This window comes from Protobothrops mucrosquamatus, unplaced genomic scaffold (genome assembly GCF_001527695.2).
Source record: "Protobothrops mucrosquamatus isolate PMUCROS unplaced genomic scaffold, P.Mucros_1.0 scaffold46, whole genome shotgun sequence".
Classification (NCBI taxonomy): domain Eukaryota; kingdom Metazoa; phylum Chordata; class Lepidosauria; order Squamata; family Viperidae; genus Protobothrops; species Protobothrops mucrosquamatus.
Window position 1 is genome coordinate 292136 of NW_015386428.1, and position 23771 is coordinate 315906.

The 23771-nt window shown below is 47.1% G+C and overlaps 3 protein-coding genes across 3 annotated transcripts; all 3 read right to left on the reverse strand.

Annotated features, from left to right (window-relative positions):
- Positions 1 to 836: 836 nt before the first annotated feature.
- Positions 837 to 4054, reverse strand: RRAGC (Ras related GTP binding C). Its single transcript, XM_029283285.1, has 7 exons — positions 3929 to 4054; positions 3556 to 3759; positions 2993 to 3192; positions 2542 to 2656; positions 1974 to 2116; positions 1221 to 1369; positions 837 to 988 (listed from the first exon to the last, which is right to left on the reverse strand). The coding sequence occupies exons 1-7, from the start codon at positions 4037 to 4039 to the stop codon at positions 840 to 842; spliced, it is 1071 nt and encodes a 356-aa protein (XP_029139118.1). The 5' UTR covers positions 4040 to 4054; the 3' UTR covers positions 837 to 839.
- Positions 4055 to 5614: 1560 nt separating this feature from the next.
- Positions 5615 to 6398, reverse strand: MYCBP (MYC binding protein). The gene is made up of 5 exons (XM_015811666.1): positions 6344 to 6398; positions 6155 to 6227; positions 6013 to 6061; positions 5790 to 5919; positions 5615 to 5695 (listed from the first exon to the last, which is right to left on the reverse strand). The coding sequence occupies exons 1-5, from the start codon at positions 6356 to 6358 to the stop codon at positions 5651 to 5653; spliced, it is 312 nt and encodes a 103-aa protein (XP_015667152.1). The 5' UTR covers positions 6359 to 6398; the 3' UTR covers positions 5615 to 5650.
- A 2442-nt stretch (positions 6399 to 8840) lies between these two features.
- RHBDL2 (rhomboid like 2) lies at positions 8841 to 20410 on the reverse strand. The gene is made up of 8 exons (XM_015811636.1): positions 20389 to 20410; positions 18897 to 19187; positions 16752 to 16900; positions 16302 to 16414; positions 15790 to 15890; positions 11866 to 11926; positions 10611 to 10672; positions 8841 to 9066 (listed from the first exon to the last, which is right to left on the reverse strand). The coding sequence occupies exons 2-8, from the start codon at positions 19110 to 19112 to the stop codon at positions 8884 to 8886; spliced, it is 885 nt and encodes a 294-aa protein (XP_015667122.1). The 5' UTR covers positions 19113 to 19187; positions 20389 to 20410; the 3' UTR covers positions 8841 to 8883.
- Positions 20411 to 23771: the final 3361 nt, after the last annotated feature.

Consider the following 23771-nt stretch of genomic DNA (forward strand, 5'->3'; position numbering starts at 1 on the left):
CCTATGGAAGGAAGTTTCTCATGTTGTTAAAAACGAGCAAAATTGTTTGCAAATTCCAGCAACCAAAACCCATCCTGTTCCATTCTGGTCAAAGCCGAACCTACTTTCTAAAAAATAAAACGACCCTCTATGCGATCATGCGGCTTCAAGAATGAAATATTGAACGAGTGCTAGCCATACTAGCCATGGCGGGGTGGAAGGGAATCACTTGGGGAGAGGGTAAAGATTTCTCCTGATCAGTCCTGTCCCACTCTAGTGGATGATCTTCATCTCCTAGCCGAGGGAGCCAGCGCTGCCCGAAGACGCTTCAAAAACTAGCGTAACGATGCGTGCAGGAANTTTCAAAGAGTTCTGACGACAGTTAGAGCCAGAAAAGCAGATAAGCGCTTTCATTCCATGGGTTTGTTAAGGAGAGGTCACAGGATATATTACTTTTTTCAGGTATTACCACAAAACCGTGTGATAAGTCACGTGGAATGTGCTGAGTGTGTACTCAAATAAATTATGGAATATGCCTGAGTTTCAGAGCCCCTGAAGCACATCGCCGGCTGCTGAATTCTGAGACAAACAAGGAAGTTCCCACCTGGAGGAGAGGCTGCCTGCCTGCCTGCCTGCCTGCCTGCCTGCCAAAGGACAGCGAAAGCCGCCGCTCTGCATCTCGGCTTCCTCGCAGTCCCTCCGGGTGTCCGTATGGACGCTGAGGATCAGTCCACAAGGCAGACTCCTCTGGCTCCAAAATAAACGGCTGGAGTCGGGCAGCCCTCCCTCCCTCCCTCCGTGCTGCTGCTCCTGCCCGATCCAGGCGCAGGATGAGCAAGCAAGCACCAACTCATCCCGACTCAGTCCTCCTTCGGGGTGCCATTGTGAGCCACTGCTTTCAGACCGGGAATGCTTGCTTGATGGCCGCAGGGGCGATGCGAGGAAACGCCCACTTCAAAGACCTCGTGGATGGCCTTGCGGAAGCAGTGGAAATTGTAGTCTATTAAGCCTGCAAAGAGAAAAAAGGGGGGATTGGGATGAAAGGGAAGGGGAGACGCCAGTTGGGGAAATCTCAGAAAACGAGAGGCGTGAGATATGGGGGCTTTGCAAACTGAAACGTATCGGCCCTTTTCTGAGCTCCAAAGGTCTCACTGGGGATTCCAGAAGCTGTTTGTGCTGCTGATCCACGACAGTAATAAAGATTGATTGGTTGACTGAACAAAATTAAGCTCTTTCCTTACCTTTGCGTTCAAAGCTTTCCTCTCGAAGAATACACACCAAGGCTAGAAATTTTGTCACTTCTTTTAAATATAAAACAGTTGTGTTGTTGAGTTTAATAATTGCCATAGATTCCTCGTCGTATGCGCTACCGCTGCCATCTTCTTTTAACCTAGAGTTGGTTGAAGGAGAAAAGACTGTTTAGCATATCTGAGATTTAGACTGAGCGCTTAAATTCGATGCAACTTAGATGTCTCATTTATATTTAGGCAACTGAACAGGACTTTAGAACAAATTTAAAATTTTTACACTTTACAACTTCAGAAATGTATAGCTGCTTTTTAGCTTGATTGATCACCAAATATATTTAAATATCCTTATATTAATATATAAAGTCAGCTTACCGCAATACTAATGACCTTTATTATTTTTATTTATTCATTAAATTTACATGTTGCCCATCTCATCAATTAGGTGACTCTGGGCAGGAGTCATATTTTGATGCAAATACCTGTCCTGTGATCATGATGTGAGGCATATCAGGGTTTATAAGGACGCTCGCTCAGAATCCTGGACAAAGTTTTGTTGGCAAAATTACGCCAACAATAAGCAAGGCGGCAGAGCGTCCCCCACCTTTTAAACTAAAACCTTCACAATTTTAAGATTATCTTGCATTTCTCAAAATATCCCTGAACTGCAAAAGATCTTCTTAAGTAGTTAGAAGTCACTAGCTTCTTTCGAGATGGTTGTTCCGTACTTCTAAAGGATTTACTTACCCATATATACAAGAAACGTCAATGACAACGTCAATCATGTCACAACACAGCTCGTAGGACTGCATGTCAACAGGGGAGCTGTCTGTTGCAATATAGATCTTGCTGACAACGTCAAAAAGAAAAGCTTTCTCAATCCCCGAATTCTTCAGGAAATGGAAAGACAGGTTTACGTTAAGATTACATCTCCCAAATACCCACATTTGTCCCACCATCTATTTCCTGTTGTTTATTTTGCAATACTTTATTGTATAAACTAAGGAGGTAAAGTACGCGCTTAATATAAAGCAAGTATTGATCACACCACATATTTTAATAATGTTACTAGCGTCCAATCCAAATCTTCAATGTATGAAGATTATTCGTTTAAAACGTCTAATATAAACCAAATCATCTGTTTAAGCTCAGCACGATTGAGCAATCTCCAACCCACCTCTGCTTTGGAGGCAAAAGTTCTTCCCAAGATCTCTGGGTGTCAGTTTCACCATCCCCTAAACGGAAATCCCTCATTTGTTAACTTTCACGACATGATTTGCCCTGGAGACATGTGGAGTAATTCACTGCTACTCACTGATATAAAGATATTCAGCAAGTTTTCCAAAGTGGGCAGCTGTGGAATGAGCTTCTGCACCACCTTACTGAAGGCCTCAAATATTGAGTGATCGTAGATGCTGGTCAAATAAAAGCTAAAAAGAAAAGAACTCTCATTAGTTACCTGAGTGCTTTCACATATTACCTGCTCTTTGGCCGAAATAATACAACCGCTGATATAATTTCCCAGAAAAAGTAGAATTGCTAACCGTGACAGCATTTCAGATTCAGAAAAAGTATATTCTGGGCTTTGGCTGTTCAGGTCATTAAGTGGAGCATAGGGTGCTTGGGATGGGCTTGGAAGCGGAGCAGGACCCCAGGCCTGCCTGCCCTGGCCCTCCCAAGGCTTCTGCTGCTCCCCACCACACCCCAACTTGCAACTGATAACCGCCATTCAAAAGCATGTAAGAAGCTACAGAAATGTCACTTGCCTAAGATGCAGTTTCTCTAAGCCAGCATCAGCCAGATCGTCGTTCGCTCTCTGATGGATGTCTCTCTGAGTCTCAATCTTATGGTCGTCTGATAAGCCATCCACTTTATGAATAAAAACCTCAAAGTTCATTTCTGGATTGATTTTGTAAGCTTTGGAAACGGTGATATGGAGCCTGGTTAACGCCTCCATGTAGTCGTCCTGCAAAAGAAACGGAAGGCCTGTTTTTGCCGGGTCAGTTTCACTCACTGGGCACCGTGAACACCTGCGAGGGGGCTGGGCCAGGTTTTGCCCGCCTCCCAAGAGCAGCTCCGACCCGGGGCCTTTCCGGGCCCCTCAGAGGCCAAGCGGACGAGCACCAGCAGCAGCAGCAGCAGCGCTGTCGGGAGGAAGAAAGGAGGAAGCCGGGAGGGAAGCCCAGGAAAGAGTCGGAAGCGCCGGCTGCATCATCCGCTGAGCTGAGGAGCCCTTCATGCCGTCCCACCCAGGAGGCTTGGGGGGGGGGCTCGGCTGCCCCTCCGCCTGCAGCCCCCGACTTGGCCCTCCCCTCCCCCTCCCCCCCACCTGGGCGTCGATGACGTAGATGAGGGCGCCGGTGCCGCGGAAGATCATCTCGTAGTCGAAGGCGGGGTCGAAGAAGTCCATCTGGCCGGGGAAGTCCCAGATCTGGAAGTTCACGAAGGAGCTGCCGGAGACGTCGTCCTTGTGGATCTTGGTGGTGCTCTCCAGGAAGAGCGTCTCGTTGGGGGACATCTTGTGGAAGACCACCTGCCGGAGGCACAGGGCGCGGGGGGGGTCAGGCGGGGCACGCCCGGGAGGGGCAGGGGGGAGGAGGGGAGGGGGAGGGAGGAGCCCCGCCGCCCCCGGGGAGCCACGCCAGCCCCCCCCCTCCCGCAGAGCCCACCCACCCACCCGCCCGGGCCAGGCCGCCGCGCACCTTCTGGATCGAGGACTTCCCGCTGCGCCGCAGCCCCATCAGCAGGATGCGCGGCTGCTTGGAGGAGTCGCCGCCGCCGCCGCCGCCGCCGCCGGGCCCCGCGATGCCCATCCCGCCGCCGCCGCCCGCCAGCTCGGCCCCGTCGTCCTCGCCCGCCAGCTCGTCCTCGTCGGCGCCGTACCCGAAGTCCTTGGGGAAGGCGTCGGCCGCGCCCAGGCTGCCCGCGGGCAAGGCCGCGCCGGACAGCAGCTGCGCCGGCAGGAGCCGCCGGGGCTTGCCGTACCGCCGGTACCGCTCGGGCCGGGCTCCGCCTGCGCGCGGGCTAACCTGCCGCGGCGCCGCCCCTCCCCGTGCACTGGGGGGAGCCCGGGCGGAAGGACGGCGGCCCGCCGAAGGAACGGGCGCTGCGGCGCCCGCGGGGGAGGCCGGCCCGCCACCGTCCCGTCGGTTTGCCGTCGTAGCCCGGCCGAGCCCCCTCCGGCCCCCGGACGCTTCGCCATCGGCGCCCGCCAGAGTCCGGACGTGGGACAGGAAGACCGGACTATAATAGGGTTTTAAACTGAGTCTAATAACACTATCTATTTATCCAATAGACGTATAAACGTAGTTAATTCTAAAGACTACTTTGTTACATTTGTAATTATAAAAAGGATCTTGATATTAGATTTCTACTACTTCTATAATTTTTTGGCTGATTTAACTGGTTAGAAAAGTTTATCTTACTTTACACCTATGCTTCTCAGCCTTTTATTAATTTTCCTTTATTGCCAAAACCCTTTATTACTTCTAAACGTGAAGTGATGCTAACTTTTACATCCTTATTTTATCCACTCTACCACCCAATCCTAGGTACGTTCCATCTTTTTTCCTAGTAAATGGCAGCTTAATTCTGTAATATTAGCAATTATTCCAGAATATGTTAACACTGTCACTGACCTATAACTTTACAATGAAAGAAACATGAATATATTTCTATGGGGGGAATGTGTGAACCTTTGATACCTAGAAATATAAGTAATCCGCAACTTAGTGGCAATTGGGAGACCGTCACTAAGTGATGCCCTTGTGCCTTTATGAACGTATCCCTTAGCAATGGGAATCTCTGTAGCCCAAGGTACCATCATTAACTGAATCCCACATTATTAGGTACGGCTACTTCCCCCTGGCTTCCCACAATCATAGTGGAGAAGATGGCAGAAATTTGCACGTCCGAGGACAGCAGGCAGGCAAGTGGTTGCTGCCTGTTGGGGGAGGGAACTAGGGGGTGCAGATCAGGAAGGGTACACAAGAGGTACAGTGTGAATTGGGGAGGGTGTAGGGTAGGAAGGGTGCATGGGGGGACCAAAACCGGTCAGGAAGCACCAGCCCAAGTGCAGACTGGCCGGGGAGGCACAGGTGACACAGGCGAGTTAGGGGAAGCCTGCAAGGAAGGTTGCAAATGGGGAACCTGCTATGGTGGAGCGCTACAATCAGTTGTAAGTGTGGACCTGTTGCCAAGTGCCCAAATTGTGACCACAGGCGTGCTTGGGGTGGCCAGAACGCCAAAGACCGGCTGTAACCGCCATTTGTTCAGCCTTGAATGCTTGCAGAACAAGTTGCTCAGCTTTGCACGGAGAGGGGCCGGCCTGAACCACCCTCCAAGTAAAACAATTGGGCCCCGCCAGAAGAAGAAGCTGCAAGACGAGAGACTTTCCAGATGTTTTATTGAAGCAGGTACAAGGCTTATTCTCCCCGCTTCTCTTCCTGCGGCGGTTCGTACTGGGCCAGCTGAAAAGGAGGGCGAGGTGGTTAGTTCTTCCCCAGGCACAGGAGCCGCCCTGGCCGCGGCTTCTCCCGGAGGGAACGGCCGGGGCCGCCTTACCTTGGCTTTCAGCTTCCGGTTTTCCTCCAGGAGGGCTTCGTACTTCTCCTTCATCTCGGCCACCTCCAGCCGGAGGGCTTCCACCTCGGGGTTCTCAGGTGCCGCGGCTCCCAGGTGGTGCTTCAGGAAGCTTGGAGGAGTTAAGGGCCGTCGCGTCTCCCGGCCCTGCCCGACCACCCCCTCCCCACTCTCCCACCCAGCCCCGGCCCGCCTGGCAGGATACTCGAGGGCGCAGCTGGGCTTCTCGGGCTCCTCGTAGAGCGCCACCAGCACTGCAGGGCGAGAAAGCGGAAGCGGCGCTGGCGACCCGGCGGGCGGAACCGAGCGGCGCCCCGCCCGGCCCCCCCAGCGCCGAGCCGCCTTACCTTTGGTCAGGGTGTCCATCACGCCGGACTTCTCCAGGTAGCGCCGGAACTGCTCCCGCTTGGAGTCGGCGGCCTACACCGCAGGGAGGGAAGGAAGGAAGGAAGGAAGGAGGGAGGGAGGCGGGAGGGAGGGAGTCAGCGCGGCTCCCCCCCGCAGCCCCCCAGCCCGGCCCCGGCGGCGCTGCTCACCTTGTAGCTGGCCATGGGCGCCTTCGGTTCTCCCCGCTGCTGCTGCTGCTGCTGCTGCTCCGGCGGCTGCTCTCGGGGCCCCCGCGCAGGAAATGGGAAGAGGCGTGCGCCGCCGCCCGCCTCTTGAGCGCGTCGCGGCGTCCGCGCGTCGCCATAGACACCGGCTGGCCCCGCCCCCTCGCGCCCCTCCTCTTCCGGCGCCGTCCTCCCCTCCGTCTTCTCCTTGGGGAAGGGGGCGGGGCCTCCCGCTGTCCCCGCCAGGAGGAGGAGGAGGACACGTGCTTGCTGCACAGCTGGCTCAGGAATTCTGGGAGTTGAAGTCCACGAGTCATAAAAGAGCCAAGGTTGCCTATCCCTGGCCTACATCCTCCTGTTCTAAGCGGTGAGCCTCCTAGACCAGGGGTAGGCAACCTTGGCTCTTTTATGACTGGTGGACTTCAACTCCCAGAATTCCTGAGCCAGCATGGCTCAGTTTGGAAACCTCTCCCTTTCCCCTCAGCATGGCTGGCTCGGGAATTCTGGGAGTTGAAGTCCACCAGTCATAAAAGAGCCAAGGCTGCCCACCCCTGGTTTAAGGGGTAACCTGGAGTTAAGTTGCTTCCCCAAAACTTGCTGCTTTGGGGAATTTTGAGAGTGGCAATCCTGCACGTCTGGGAGGTAGCTATGGGTGGCAGAAGCACTTTCCTTCCTTCCTTCCTTCCTTCTTTCCTTCCTTGCATGACGGTTTAAAGAGGGAGCTTGGGCGAGTTTCTCTCTTTTCATACCAAAGGAGCACCACCACACACCATTATTTAAACATTTAATTTTATTTCTCTAAATGGATTCATATGGCCACCCACCTTGATTCTGGGCAGCTAACAAAGATTTGGAAATGCAACAAATTGTTTTTATATATATATGCCCAGGAGTCGCATTTTTACGGATATCATTAATATATATATATATATATGTATATATGCGACTCCTGGGCATAATTGTAGTCAAAATGATACACGACCACCAGGAGGATTTAAGTAAGAAAAATATACTTTACTAAAATTGCCAAGCTTTCGTTGGGAACTCCCAACATCATCATATATATGTACATGTGTATGTATATGTATGTATGTATGTGTATATATGTATGTGTGTATGTATGTATGTATAATCAGCCAACTAATACAAAATGATTCCAGGAAACACTGTTCACCAACCATGCCTAGGAAAACAGCTGTTCATGACTTTCTGAGAGGTCACAGAGTCAGGAGCAGCTAAACTCTGGGCCAATGGTCTTTCAGGAAGCAGGCACAGGTAGGGAAAAAGGTTGCTTTCTGGGAGATTGCAATATAACAAGCGATGATTAATGGCCTAGAGTGAGCCCCTTCTGCCCAGCATAATACTATGGGTAAAGGCCATCCTTCAAATACGCTGTCCCTGTGTCATGTAAGGCTGTATAGGTAATAACTAGCACCTGTAGTTGCGCCTGGAAGCAAATTGGGAGCCGTGCAGATTGCAGAGCAAAGGTATAATATGGATATAATGAAACATAATTGCTTCTGCTTTTGTATTCTGGACCAAGTGAACCTTGTGGAGGTTCTTCAAGGGCAGCACCATGTAAAGTGCATTGCAGTAATCCATCTGAGAGATGATCAAAGCAGGAGTATCCATGTACTCTTCACCCAGGAAAGGGAACAACTGGTGTAAAAATGAAGTTGTGCAAAGCCTCCACTCCATTCTATCCTCCCATCAAGACTGATTGCAACCAATTCCAGAGATGGGAGGAGAATCAGCAGAACGCTGTGCACGCAACACATACATGTTCAGAAGAATGTCATTGGACAGTAATACCAAAGTCCCTTCAGAGCAAGGATAGACATGCTACCCCCATCCTTCATCGACAAGTGCAGTCTGTGCTGTTTCAGGTCTATATCCCAGCCTGAAACATCCCTTGATGAAATATGTGTTAGCCTCCTTTCAAAATGGATACATTTGTCCACTCAAACCAGTATTCCCATTTATGAGGCATGAAGTAATGCTGGAGGAAGTGTAAGCTGATGATCTGAAGAGGTCTCTTCTAAAGCATATGGACACCAGCCAGCTTTCACCTTTCTCAGGGCAGGCCATCCGCACACAATCAGCTTGTCAGTTATTGGCAAGTTTTTGTACAAATGAAACTATGGCACAGCAGTGCAAATAATTTGCCATATATCCTTCAAAGGTAAGAGTCACTGGAGCAGCCCTTCAATGCTTAGAAAAATCAAGTCATAAAGGAAGGCGACAGAAGATCTGGTAGCTAGATACTGACGCTGAGGATACAAGTGGGAGCTAAAAACTCAGATCCGCTACTGACCAAAACTTCTAACAAAAGAATGTCCATAAAATCATAACGACTCTGAAAGTTGAAACAATTCAGCAATTAAAAAGCATTGCTGTTTTGCATTAAAATATTATCGTCACACAAAATATAAGATGATACTATGAAAATATGAAAACAAAACACATTTTTCAAAGATTTTTAAAATTATCCTTCAGAATTATACACTGTTATTGAATGTTGCGTTCTACTGGTTTGCTGGTGAGAAAAACACGTTGAACAATACAGCAAGTATCACAAATATTAAAAATGCAGTTATACAAATCCAGAATTTAGGATCTTTAATGAAATTTTTATCAAAATTGCTGAATATGACATAACCTACTGACATTCCAGCAAGGCCGCCTGCAATGTGGGCCACAAAGGAAACCTTAGGGGAAAAAAGACACACATATACATACATATATATATATATAATTTTAATGACTGTATTTATGCTTGGAGTGTCAGCCTTTGGTGCAAACAGCCAAAGGACAACACAAAGCTTGTTGCAGCATTAGTGAAAACCAAAACAGAAATATTTGCAAATAGGTAGGATTTTGGTGCTTCCAGCACTACAAAGCAAGGACAAGGACAGCTGCAAAGGGATTTGCAAGAACAGCTCCCAAGTAATAGACTCTCCCTTAATCAAACAGGGATAAAGAGTGGAGATTCCACAAAAAGGAAATCAGAAGATAAGGAGAAGGTTTCCCAAATAAATCCTAGTGAGCAATTGTACTCAAAGAAGTCCACCTCTCTCTCTCGCTCATCCTACTCAGAAAGTGTATCTAATTCCGAGGCGAACGCTTGATTCAGGGCCTCTATGGAATAATTGCTTTCCTTACTGAAAGAGGTCAATGGGCCTCTTAAAAACATATCTCCAAACTGCAGCTTTGAATAAGATTATCTAGCTGGGTTCTACTGATTCTATTCATAGAGAACGCCAGAAGTCAATCATTGTTAGAATTTCTAGTACTGAGTTGCTAGCATGGACTTGATTAGTTCTAATCCTAACCCAGTGGTGGGATTCAAATATGTGAACAACCGGTTGTCTTTGTGGATGCCGCTTCTGGAAGTCCATTCTGGGCCTGGGCAACAAAAAATGAGCTACCGGTTCTGCCGAACTGGTGCAAACTGGCTGAATCCCACCGCTGTCCTAACCTCATTACTGTGCAAGCTGTACCAGTGTGCATATGGATCCAATTCAAGGTGTTGGTTGTTACCTTTAAAGCTATGGCATGGGTCCAAGGTACCTATGGAACCATCTCTCCCCAATGGAACTAGCCTGTTCCACTTGCACCAGCAGAAGAGACCTGCTATGGATCTCATCTGCTAAGGAACTCTGGCAGATGGGTTGAAGGAGAAGAACTTTTTGCACTGTGGACCTGTCCCTATGGAACACTCTACCACTGGAGGTGAGAACTAGCCCCACCCTTTTGATGTTCTGGAAGGGTATTAAAACTTGACTTTACCAATTGGCTTAGGAGCCTGAGGGAGGTGCTCACTGCTGGAGATGGTTGGCCAGGTAAGAAGACCTCATCCCCATGCTGTCCATCTCTTAATTTGGGTTTTTGTTCAGTTTTCAAAACTTCAACCTGCATAGTTGTAATATTTTAATTATTTTATTTGTTTTATAACCCGTAAGCCACCCAGAGTCACTTCACAGAAGAGATGGACAGCATAAAAATGTAATTAATTAATTATCTTGAAGTTTGTGCTGAAAAGGGAAAAGAGGAGAGAACAAGTCAACGTAATACAAGATTATAGAGGGAGAAAATGCAACATTCAGATAAAGGGGCAAGGAAAAGTACTTGATGCAAGCTTGCAAAGAAAAATAAAATAAAAGAATGCCAAATTATTTATCAGAACTGGCAGCAAAATAAACCAGCAAGCCAAGAGAGTGAACGTAGTTTTTAACAGGAAATATGCACTTACCTGAATCCCAGCTGAAGGAGAGAGAAATCTTCTGTACAGAGCAAATCCTATATCTGTTCCAACTAGGAATTTAACGCAAATGGTCAGAAACCAACTTTCAGAGTGTTACACATTAACCGATTGTTCCCAAAGGAGTAAGTAGGTAGGTTTTATTTAAAAAGGCAGAGGGCTGCCTCTGGCCCTGGAGTGAAATCTAAGTCTCTCAATAAAAGGCCTTATATAGCTGGAGCCATATTCTCTGAAGACGTTAAAATTGTCTGGCCTACTTCATAATCTTTCTTCCCTCAAACCCATTGTGTAGCATGCCAACATATCACATTCCAGGAGGGAAGACAGGATTGGTCTTCGTATCAGCACTGATAGCTTGGATGGCATCAGGATTGTAATCTTGGGGAAAGCAGCCCCGTTATTTGTGCCCTCTGTTCACATAAACCACACCACGAAGCCTTCCTCCTTGCCTCACTTAAGCTGGAGAATATGCTACATTAAGAAGCAATGGGGACCACTCAGCTGCAGACACATCACACAAGATCCCAACAGAACGTTATGGATAATTATTAATGATTTTAAAAGGCATAGGTCAGTGATGGCGAACCTTTTAGAGGCCGAGTGCCCAAACTGCAACCCAAAACCCACTTATGCATCGTCGGGTGCCGGGTGGGTGTAGCCCATTGGCTGGGTGTGGCCCATTGGGTGGGCGTGGCCCATTGGGTGGACGTGGCTGCGGTGGTAACGGCAGACTGGGTGGGACTAAAAAGTTCAATCAATCAATTCCAACTTTGCAAGATCTTTTTTTTTCCCGTGAGAAGTTGAAATTGATTGATTGAACCTTTTTTTTTTTTTTTTGCACACGGCGGCGGAGGCCTAAAGCGAAAAGGTTTTATAAAACCCAGCTGAAGGCCTAGGACTGGGGCGACGGCGCGCGTGCCCACAGAGAGGGCTCTGAGTGCCGCCTCTGGCACCTGTGCCATAGGTTCGCCACCACTGGCATAGGTGAAAAGAGCTTTGGTGTGACGGCTCCCAATGATCTAATCCTAGGCTTATTTTAAATATCCCAACATACCACCCTTATCCAAACTGAAAGAGGATATCAAAATACAAATTTTTTCCCCGTGACTAATTTGGCATGAGAAAGAAGAATAGAAGTGCACATATGCTTCCCTGAGCATGGAGAGTAAAAACAGGATGGCAACTTCTCCAGTTTTACTATACTAATTTAATGACGCTCAGAGAAGAGCACATTAAAAAAAGTTACCTATTGAGCCAATGAATAGCAGTCTTGCAATTCCAAACAGAGGAATCATTTCTCGGAAGTTCTGAAAGAAGAAGAGATACGAACAAACTCTAAAACAATTCCACTTCAAGCTATAAGCTACTCATCAAAGAGTAAAATTATATCACCAAAGAATTAAATCAAGATCACAGAATTATAGAATATAAAGATGTGAAAGGGTCTTAAAAGATTCCCTAGCCTGACCCTCTGCCTAATGCAGGATCCCTCTCTGGCAGCATTTCTGATAGATGGACTTCCATTTTCTGTTTAAACACCTCAAAGGAGAGTCCACCACTTCCATGACGGAACAGCTGATAGGATATTAATATTTTCATGCTGTAAGTGTAAATTAAGTTTTTTCTTTTTTAATTTTTTTTTTAAATCTCACTTTATTTTTTATAAATAACTCAAGGTGGAGAACATGCTTAATACCCTTTCCCCCTCCTATTTTCCCCACAACAACAAGCCTGTGAGGTGAGTTGGCTGAGAGAGCAATTAGTCCAGGAGTAGGCAACCTTGGCTCTTTTATGACTCGTGGACTTCAACTCCCAGAATTCCTGAGCCAGCTGGCTCAGGAATTCTGAGAGTTGAAGTCCACAAGTCATAAAAGAGCCAAGGTTGCCTACCCCTGGACTAGTCTAAACTCTCCCAGCTGGCTTTCACGCCTAAGGCAGTACTAGAACAGAGTGTCCTGTTTCTAGCCTGGTGCCTTCACCACTAAACCAAACTGCTCTATTTTTATCCCCAAGGAAGCACTACTTTGATGTGGTTGTGGGGCTTGTCTGCTCTGAGCAAGATGACTTCCATGCCAGAGTTTCAACCATACTAGGCAGTTCTCCTCAGATGAGCCAGACAAAGAAGTCTCTAGCCTGGTGCCTTAACAGTTGGACCAAATTGCTCTGTTATATTCTCTGTTCACAACAATGTAAAGTCGTAGCTGCTTGCTCCTTAGCTGGTGTGTGCTTTCATTTGCACTCAGTTCTTCCCAAGCGTATGGGATGTCGTATCCACATAGTATGTCCAGATCCAAGCAGTTTGCCTTTTTGCAGTTGATAGACAGAAATTCTGTCAATGCTTTCAAAGATTTTTTGGTGTGCTAATAACTACCAGAGATCACCACAGCTCACGCCATAATCTTTCAGTTTTGATTTTCAGTTCTCGATCTATTCTATTAGAATTTTATTCTCCAATTCTTCTAGTATCCCCTGGTATTACCGGCTCAATTATCCATACTCTCTTTTCAACCACAGATAAATCTGGTGAGTTCTGAGCCAAGATTTTATCAGTCTGTATTCGGTAATCCCACAATATTTTAACCTGCTCATTTTTGACAACTATTTCAACTATTTTTTTCATTATGTTTCACTTTTCATTTCATCCACCATGCAAGCCTGTTTTATTCTCACAAGCCATTTGTTTGTGGAGCTGCCTTAACAAATGGAGCCCGCTAGAGCAGGGGTCTCCAAACGTGGCAACTTTAAGACTTGTGGACTTCAACTCCCAGAATTCCACAGCCAGCGCTAGACGATGATGAGAATCGCACCTGGTAGCCTCGCAGTGTTTCTCAACCTTGGCAACTTTACGATGTGTGGACTTCAACTCCCAGAATTCTCCAGCTAGCATTGCTAGCTGGAGAATTTTGGGAGTTGAAGTCCACACATCGTAAAGTTGCCAAGGTTGAGAAACACTGCTTGAAGTCTGGAGGAAAGCAGAGTCTCGCATAGCATCGCATTGGTTGGGCACATCTTGCAAAAAGCAGTAAGGTATATTGGGTGCTACTGATGACCCTCAGAGCTGGCTGAGGAGTGGGCTGAGTCCTGGATAACTGGATGGGCAAGCTCCATTATGGTCCTAAGTCAAAGATTACCTACACAGTTTTTCTTAGTTTTCCAAAGCTGCCTTGTTTCTTTTTTTATTTTTTTTCCAGAATTTCTATTGCCATTTATATTTTGGCAGAATTGCCTCTGGTCTGATTGAAATAGCTGATTTTGCTTAAATTGGATGATTGATGCCTCAAAGCATTCAGTTGTCCTAGTTATTGCTGTTATTTGTTGTTTTATGATTTCCTAAGCTTCTTCAATTTTTCTGGGTTTTTTTTTTAAATTACTCACATCTGATGTTAATTTCTTTTTTTGGCTTCCAGTCTGATCTTCCACTTTGGGACTGAATACGATTTTGCTTTTGGTTTTCTAATTTCAGTATCCAGTTGTTCTGTAACCACCACTGCTGTACTGTAGACAAACTGATTGGTCTGTTCAATAGATGTTATTTTAATCCTTTCAAATGCCTTGTCCACATCCTTTATTATAGGTCTGTTTTGGGCACTACTTTCAATGCCAGCAGTTTTCTACTGGCAATTCTGCATATGTCACAATCTTCTCTTTTAATTCTTGTCAGGAGATCGGTTCAGAGGTTGTTTCAGTCCTGGCCTATACTGTTTCTACTATTATTACTTCTTCTAACCTATGATGTGTGTAGTTCAATATTTCCAAATTGCTATTATCTGAGTTTCATTCTACTCTTGGCTTTGGGTCTTTCATTTTCATAATTTTTCTGAATCCCTTCCAGTTTTGCTTTCCTGAATATTTATTTCTGGTAATGAATCTCTGATCTGCTCATTGTTGTTCAGTGATATTTGAGTCTGGATAAATTATTTTCCAATGTTCAGACATTCACTTTTAGTCCCGCTTTGTTGGTTCTGATTTATAATTGTAGGCCATAATGGTGTGATTTTGAAACACAGTTTGCTTTTGTCTTGTCTGTAATTGATGCTCCTCCAATAACTCTACAGGCCTAGGCCCTGGTTGCTCAGCCATCTCCTGAGTCCCTTAACCAACCGACGACAGATGCCCAGGGACTCTTAACTTCTGATGTGGTCCTTGTTGACCTGGTGATGACTGATCTGGTGTAGGATTCTGTTTTCTTACCATATTAAAGAGGTTAGCACTAGGCTTAGTCTGGCCTTTCTGGCATGGGTTGACCCTTCTGGGAGAACCCATTCTGGCCGACACAGCCCCCAACCTCTCAGAGCATTGCAGGTCTCCCCCCCCCCATGACAAGGGGGTATTGTTATAATGTTATTATTAGACCAAACTGATCTATAATACCATGGTTATTAAATCAACGGTACTTGTGAATAATTACATTTATTTCACATTATGAGTAGACCTTAAGGGTTGAACTGTTGGATCCTTGATGCTCTTTGAGTTTGATCATTTGCTTGCAGACGTTTCGTTACCCAACTAATTAACATCATCAATGCAAGTGAGTGTGGAGTTTGTTCCCTGTTAATATATACCACATTTACTCACCATTCAAAAGTAACAATAAAAATAACTAAGGAAACAAAAAGACCAGAATGTGTCCTCTCCAGCAGCCAACATCCAGGTAGGCAAAGATCAACCCCAGACAAAGAATAATGCAGAAAGCAATGCCCTAATCAAGGAACTATCAAAGAGAAAACTATACGCTCACCAACACTGGTAGGGCAAACTATTGTATATAAGAGGAAGTAACACCCTTGGGGGGGGGGGGGTAAACGTGAGATGATGTTACCTAGTTACTTAGCAAGCAAACAACCAAGCTCAGAGAACACAAAGGAATAGAATAATTATTACTGCCTGTATTTGCTGTAAGCTAATTTCCATATTGAGACATTTTTTTTCTCTGAAGACCCACAAACAGATGTATGTTTCAGCCATCTTGTGGATGATATTCTGTGACTTTGTAAACCCAGGTTTAGATTATGAAAACTTTGACCCAAAGCAGTGAGGGGGACAGTTTTCTTTCAAGAGTTTTATCTCTGCAGGTAGCCCTGGCTTAATGACCCTAATTTCCAATATCTGTTTGCCTCACTGCAATGGGAAATCCTATCTCCCTCCCCCCATGTCCAAGCAACCCCCTTACCAGTAGAATATTCATGAAGTATCCTCCAATCAGAGCGTAGACACCTCCTGACGCTCCCACAAGACCCAGCAGAGGATCACAGATGGAACTTGCCAAAGAACCTATTAAGAGAATTAGGCCAATTAACGAAGGTAATACTGGCAGTTTGGAATGACTAATGTCAGGCCCAAAGGATCAGTGCCACACCCAAAGGTCTAATTAAAGTGATGTATTGCAATTGATGCCTATGCACATAAATATCAATGGAATTCAAGGTTGGGTTGGACCTAGTCCGCTTGTGACCACATAGAGATTCGGGGCAGATCCCTCTTTTGACTCCGCCCCCAGGTTCTGCCACTCCTTCCCCTATAACTAAGCAGCTATTAAGTTTGATTACTGACATGCAAGTTAAAATGTAAGATGTTTTTTTATTCACATCCAGGCCCCAGCGTTTCCACGGGCTATTTCTCTCATGCTGCTTTGTATCGAAAAGTGGGCTAATTGCTACCAAGCCTTTTTCTGGCACGACTCACCTCCAATTACTCCAGCAAGATACACGGCTGCAACTCTATGTCCTTTGTGAACTAATTCCAGGGGAATCCCCAGGCAAAGCTGGAGAACAAGGTTCCCTATGATATGTTCAACGCTGCAGAAGGAAAGGTGAATTTGAAATTAATACTTATCTTCTCCAGAAAAAAGAACACTGAGATTATTTTAATGATAAAATGGGATACAAATTTAATGAATATATACTGTAAATATTCATATTCATTTTGCATAATTATACGAATACGGCAAGCAACGTAAGTGGCAGTGAAGTAATTAAATACAATTAGAGCGCAGCGGTTCCACGGGTTCTAGGTGTGTTCTTAGCCCAAAGCCATAAAGCAGCTTCAGTCCCAATGGAAAGCAAAGTAGAATAACAAAGCCATGCCCAGGGCCTCATCTAGCACCTATCAACATGAGCATAACAGATTGCTTACCCAGCATGCAGAAACATGTAAGACAAAAATCTCCAGGCTTCTTTTCGTTTCTCAGGCCTGTAAATAAGTGGACTTTCCCAGATTCCCACTTCTAGCGTGATCCATTGAGTCTGGGGCTTCCAAACAGCATAATAAATGAATATTGACAGCTGGAAATAAACAAGAGAAAAAACCCTTCAGTCCATACCTGATTGAATTAATGGCGTGATTTTGATTCTCTGTTCTGATCTGGTAATGAGTAAAATGCAAAATTCACTCAATATTATTCCATGTGATCAAGGTGTCTGTTTTAAATATGATAATATGTTTTGATACTTTTTTTTCTTTCCCCCTTTTTAAATTAGGTATATAATTTCTTTTTTATTTCTCATAAAATCATAGATGTCTTTAGAGGTGACTTAGGCCAATCTGAAATGCAAACCTAAAGCATTTTGAACAGGTGGCTATCCATCCTGTGAAGACTTCTTTCACATGGGGAAAATCATGTTTCGGAGGCAGGAAAGTTCTTTAATATCTGAGTTTACTTCTTTATCGTTTTGACCCACTGTTGGAATATAGCATAAGTCACTCCATCTTGTAACCTTCAGTATGCTTAATCTTACATTCTTTATGCTTACGTGTTAGGTTGCAATTAGCAGCTGCACACACGTAGAACAGAGTACAAAGGGACAAGTCAAAAGTGCTGTCTACACAAGTTATAATATTATCACTTCCTGATAAGACCTTTCAATGCGAACCATAATGGCAACTTTTACTGCGAACTGTTAGTCGCTTATGCCATGTATTAGATAAGATACATTTTGTAAAACTTTGGCTGTCTCTAACCTCCTAAACTCCCTTGTTTGCAACCCCCGTCTCACCCCCCTTGCCTAAAGCCTTCTGCCTGCAATTTGCTTTGATGTATGCTAATAAAAGAGAGCCAGGGGGAGAGACTTCACCTTGGGATTTCTTCTCTCTCGACTCTCATTCGAGGCAGCCTTGTGTCTGTCCTTTCTTTACCATGAGAGTCCGTCACAACCCACTCGTTCTTATTCTCTTTTAAAGTTTCCCTCTGTGTATAAAACTATCAAAATTAAACACTTAAATGGGATACTGGTAGTGTAAGGAAGAAAGTGTTCTTAGTTATATTTCTAAGCAGGGATTTTTCAGCAATCTTGTAAAGCAGACTTTGACACTGATTTTTTGGTAGAGATTCAGCAATGCCCTTTGAGTCACGCCCTTAGGTCCATGGCTTTGTGGTCCCAAGAAGCCTGCAATCAGTTGCTTGGCATCTCACAGAAAACTATCCTTCCTAGCACTTTGCTGGAAAAGAAAAGGAATCTCTGCAAATTTTTTCTCTCTCAGGAAATCTTCTTCGTAAAGCTCAGTTTATTTACTTATTTGACTAGGTTTATAGACGACTCCAATACTCCATCAATTCTGAAAACAGCTTTCAAACCTACCATCTATATAATTAAAACAGCCCAACGTTAATATTGTATTAAAAATATTCCTATTCTGAGAAACCCACACGACTACATTCCTTCACAGGATTTTCTCTGGCATTTTATTTTGTTTCTCTTGGGGTGAAAGAGACAGCCTTATATTTGGGGGAAAACAAGTAAGGTAAGCGAGCGCCTTTTGCGAAGCAGTTAAACCAGAACGGAGAGAAGGCCCAGGTGAGGATCCCTGTGGAAAGGTCCTTTCCGTCGATCCCAACGGTCCAGACGAAGGTTTTTTATCGCCTGTTCGCCCCCCCCCCCAATTCATCATTTTTTTCATCTGACATGTCGAAATCTAATGCATGGTAAAGTAGTATTTCGAAAACTTATTTTTTTTACAGGTGATAAAACACTTTTTTTTTATCACTTGTATTACACTTTTTTCACCTGACAGGTGAGTTTATCACCTCACCTGGCAACCCTATTCCGTCGATAAGTTCCTTTTTTTAGGAACTGATGAAACATTCCCTTAAAATGAGAAGTAAAAGCTCTGTGATGATTTTTTTTAAAGAAATAACACTAGTTAAAAAGGAATTAGAGTTCATGAAAACCAACTCTATGGATCAGGGGGTCTCCAAACTTAGCAACGCATTAGATTAAACAAGAAATTCCTGAATGGTAAAAACCGTGACATGCCGATTTAGAAATGCACAGAGCTTCTTACCTCAGCTAAGCTGATAAACAGGATGAAAACGGGTGGTGGAATGCAGCTGGCTCTTTCCAGGTAGGTCGCTCTGGCCTCTCCAGGGAGCATCCATTTGGAGACGGTATTGTGGACGCTGCTGCACCTCATCCAGGGGCACCTGCTCTTCTCCTCGCGAGGCTCCTCTTCCCGCCAGGTGTCTGGGGCATCTTCCAGGTTGAACCGCTCAAGCTCCATGCTGCCCCCGGCCCAGCCCTTCAAGGGGCCGTCATGAAGGAGCCTCTGCCGTGGCTGGGACCGGCTCTCGGCTGCCTGCAAGGCAGGATTCGGGGCACCTTCAGCACTCTCTGTCTGTCTGGTGCGATCTGGAGTTAGCACTAACCTTCCCCGACCCTCCCTAAGTCTCAGCAGATCAAGGAGCGTGCAGAAACGGACAGACACACACGTAAGATTAAAAAAATATATATATATACGGTGTATTTCCAAATATGGGATGTATTTTACCAATGGCTGAAAAAACGGGAAGATAGAGATTAGGATTTTATTACGTGTTATTAAGATAAGACCCAGACAACATATTGTTTATCAAGCATTTATGAAATGTAAACTTATAAAAAAAATACGTTACAAAAAAAAGGAAGAGCTTTGTGTCCTTTTGGTTAAAGAAAAGATCCACTCTAGAGCCCTCGGGCCAATGCTCCGGGGCTCTCCCCGCACTCGGAAGGTGCCTTAAAGGCTGGCAGGCAGCGCTTGGGCCGCTTCTTCCCTGGGGGTGGCCTTTCTTTGGATGGGCAGTTCCTGGGGGGCTCCCAACCCGGGGTCCCCCTAGCCCAGGGGTAGGCAACCTTGGCTCTTTTATGACTCGTGGACTTCAACTCCCAGAATTCCTGAGCCAGCTGTGCTGGCTCAGGAATTCTGGGAGTTGAAGTCCACGAGTCATAAAAGAGCCAAGGTTGCCTACCCCTGCCCTAGCCCTTCTCAGCCCCAGCCAGGATGGGGCGGATCCGTCCCAGGGCCACAGGAGACCCGGGGACCGCCAGGCTGCCTGGATGAGGGGCCGGGCGGGCGGGCGGAAAGAGTCTGGAGGCCAAGCCCGCCTGCGGCCGGAGGAAGGGAGCAAAAGGTCGCATCGCTGCTCAGGCGGCCCCGAGGGCAGCGCCGCGACCCCGTCAGCCCCGGGCGGCCGGCAGGGCTGCCTGCACCCGCCGGTCAGCCGCGCTCCGGTCACTCCCCCGTCGCCGGGATCGAGGAGCGGGCCGAGCGGGGCTGGGCACGCGGCTCAGACGCGGCGCGGAACGGCCGCTCCCAGGTGCGCCGAGGAGGAAGGAGCTTCGTCGGCTACGCCCGGGCAGCTCGGAGACCGACGCCGTCCAGCCAGCCAGCCCCGGGCTCCGGAGAGGAGCTCGGCCCCGACGGCGGGAGACCCGAGGCGGCGGAGGGGGTGCCGAGCGGCCGGGCCGGGACCAGGGAAGCCGCCGCCGCCGCCGCTACCCCCGCGGCCAGCAGCGCTTACCTGGGCGCGTCAGCCAGGAGCTCCGCCGGCGCAGCAGCGGGAAAAGGCGAGGCGAGGAGGGCCGGCCAAGCGCTCCACCCCGCCCGCCCCTTCGCTTCCCTGGCCTCGCCTCGTCCCGGCTAGGAGACGCCCCGTCGCCAAAGCGGGTCGGAGGCTGCGGATGCGCCCCGGAGCTCGCCCCGCTGGGAAGGAGGGCGAGGGGGGCGCACGGAGGGGCGTCGGTTCCTCGGGGATGCGACGAAGGGAAGTAGGGTTGCCAGGTCTGCTTCCAAAAAATAGAGGACAAGCGGGGGGGGGGGGGTTAAGTAGTAAAAAAAGTAGACTGTACAGCTTTAGATTACGTACCATTTCATCCTAAAGCTTTTGAATAAAAAAAATGTCCACTATTTTGTGAAAAAAAATAGTGGACATTTTTTTTATTCAAAAGCTTTAGGATGAAATGGTACGTAATCTAAAGCTGTACAGTCTACTTTTTTTACTTTTTTACTACTTAACCCCCCCCTGCTTGTCCGCTATTGTGAAAAAAAATAGTGAACATAATGTGAAAAAAGTGGACTGTCCACTCAAATAGTGGACACCTGGCAACCCTAATTCAGGGAAGAGTTGCGGTGGAGAAAGGCAGGCGGGTGTTGCCCCTTTTCAGCCTCCCGCCGGCAACGGCAGCTCCCCTCGGCCGTCCGGCTCTGTGGCCCCCTTTTCTCCAGCAGCCTTGAGTTGGGGCTCGCCCAGGCGGCAGCCCGCGAACCGTTGCTGGGCCCGGCCTCCCCGGGGAGCGGGGAAGCCGGGCTGGCAGAGAAGCGCTGATCCCCCCACCCCGCCTGCCCAGGGGCCCCTCCGGGCGAGTCCCCCGAAGGAAGGGCCTGCTGAGCGGGCAGCTGGAGGGGCTCCCGCTGGCCCTGGGCACCCAGATTATGGCTTAAGAAGAGTGGCTTGATTAGATTGATTATAATAAATGTTTGTAAATGATATCATATAAACGTTATATTTATTTTACTGTAGAACTCCTTTGTCATCCAAGTTTCTTGATTGTAGAGCTGGGTGTGCCTTTAGCGGAGCTTCAGTCCAACGGCTTTTTATAATAACGTGGGCTATTTTTGCAAGGGAAATATTAACCTCCCAACCTTCTGGAATGTTCCCAGGTTAGTCAATACGGAAAGGAACATTGAGCTGTCAAAAATCCCTCCCTTCCCAGGAAACGCGAGTAATCGTGTTGCTTTTTTCAGTGCCATTGTAAGTTTGAATAGTTAATAAATGAATGGTTGTGTGTCAAGGACTATCTGTAGTGTATCTGTATCTGTACCGATAGGCACTATACGTCCTCATGCACCCAGTTGAGCCCTGGAGGTGAATGGTCCCTGGGACCCTGGGATCAGACGTCCAGGTAGTACCAAAGGAGGGAAGCGGGGTGGGTCCATCCATCAAGCTGGAAGATGTGGCCAAGGTCCCTCTCAGGCTGTGGCTGACCTTGGTTCGGGCTCCAGGGTCTATTTGAATCTGCAGACTCTGGATTAGGGTACTTAAAACAACAATCAGAAGTGTAGTCAGAAACATCCCTGTTTCCACATTGGTAAACAGAGGGTAAATCACTAATGCCCCACAAGCAAAGAAGCAGAAATTAAGGAGGGTTGGGAGAGGGTGCAGCCTGGAAAACACCTCCAGTAACTGAGCCTATCTTCTGTGAATCTGGGATTCCTGGGGTGAAGATAATTTTTACCTGGGTCCTTTTCTCTGAACTGGGAGAATGCAGGCAAATAAGACACGAGGCACACTGCTGTGGAAAGGAGATGATTCATTTATTTCCCAGTAACAAAGAGGTTTGCTCTTGGGGGTAGACTACAGAGAAAATGGTGTACAGAGATTTTTTTATTGGGGGGGCTGGTCCTTGTGTGGGTTTGGGGAGGCACGGGTTGTGTATGTGCTGGTTCTAGTGTAAGCTGGGGTGGGGGTTTGCGTACATGCTGGTTCTAGTGTGTAACTGTCAACAAGTCAACCTCACTTGTTCTTCCTGGTGTCTGGGCAGCCTGTTTGTGGGTGTGACCGAAAGTGTAACTGAACAGGTTCTTTGTGTGGTTAATTACTCTTGCCCAGTTCCTTGGTTTTGGCACTTGGTTTTTCGAATGCCAGTTGATAGCTTAGCGGAGGTGCAGTTTAGCAATCTATTGTTACAATATATTTTCCATACTTTCCAGTCTCAGTGAATCATGGATTTGTGTTAATGGTTAAAGGATAGCTGAGATAATGAGAGAAATAAAGTTAATTTGGAATAAAGAATCCCCTATGATTATTATTAAAATAAAATGCTTCCAGGAATGGAAAAAACACTCACAGGACGATTATATAGCGATTGGACTGAGTTCAGCACACAATCGGATTTGGCCAAACAAACATACTTTCAAACTGTAATTAAAAAATTAAAACATTCTTAAAATAAGAGTTTTCTTGAAAAGTCAGGTTGCCATTCAATATGAGAGTTTCTTCAAGTTTAAATTGAAATAAGGTGAAAATTTTCAGTTCAGAAAATGCCTGGCCAGGATGTGTAAAATATGAGAGCTCTGATTTTTATTTTTTCTTTGCAAGCAAGACAATCTTACAGTTATTGTGTATTATGTATCTCTGATCTCTTTTACTCCAAATTAATTCCGTGTCCTCCAGCCTATTTTGAGTGGAGTGTCTGAGATAGGAATTCTGCTGGGAAACCAATGGCATTGGCGTATACAATTCAGCTGTTTAACATCTTTACCCATCAAAGATTTCTAAATCTCTAGAAATTACTGAAATAATAATGGGGAATAACTTGCCCACTTTGGTTTGCCTGGCCAACAGAGCAATCTGGGGAGAAACAATTTAGTTTAAATTGTCCAATTAAATCTGGGAACTTTTCCATCCCCCGCACTGTATATTCACTTTTTGGGGCTCAGAATTCCACCATTTCACCCCCGTTTCACAGCCCCCCTTCCGTCCGCTCGGTCTCTTCCGTCCATCCTTCTAGTTCTGGAAGAGACCTGCCACTTGACTTCGACTCCTTCCATTAGACCGAGCCAGGCTGTGCCCTCTCTACAAGTCGCGGCTCACAAGGACACGAAGCCGGTTACGGACGGCCTCTTCCCGTCCCCGTCCCCGCGCTAGACTCTCCCGGGCGCCGATGGCGAAGCGTCCGGGGGCCGGAGGGGGCTCGGCCGGGCTGGCTGCCGTTTGGCTGCCCTGCCACCGCCCGGCCGGAGGGGGCGCCCGCGGCGTCGCGGGCAAGGAAGCCGCCCGGCGGCAGGAAGGCGGGCCCGAGGGGGGTCACGTGCCCCTCCCCGCCGCGGCGCCGTCCAATCGGGCGCGCGTCCGCCTCGGGCCGGGCTCGCCATGGCCGCCATGCCGTTCGGGGCCGCCGAGGA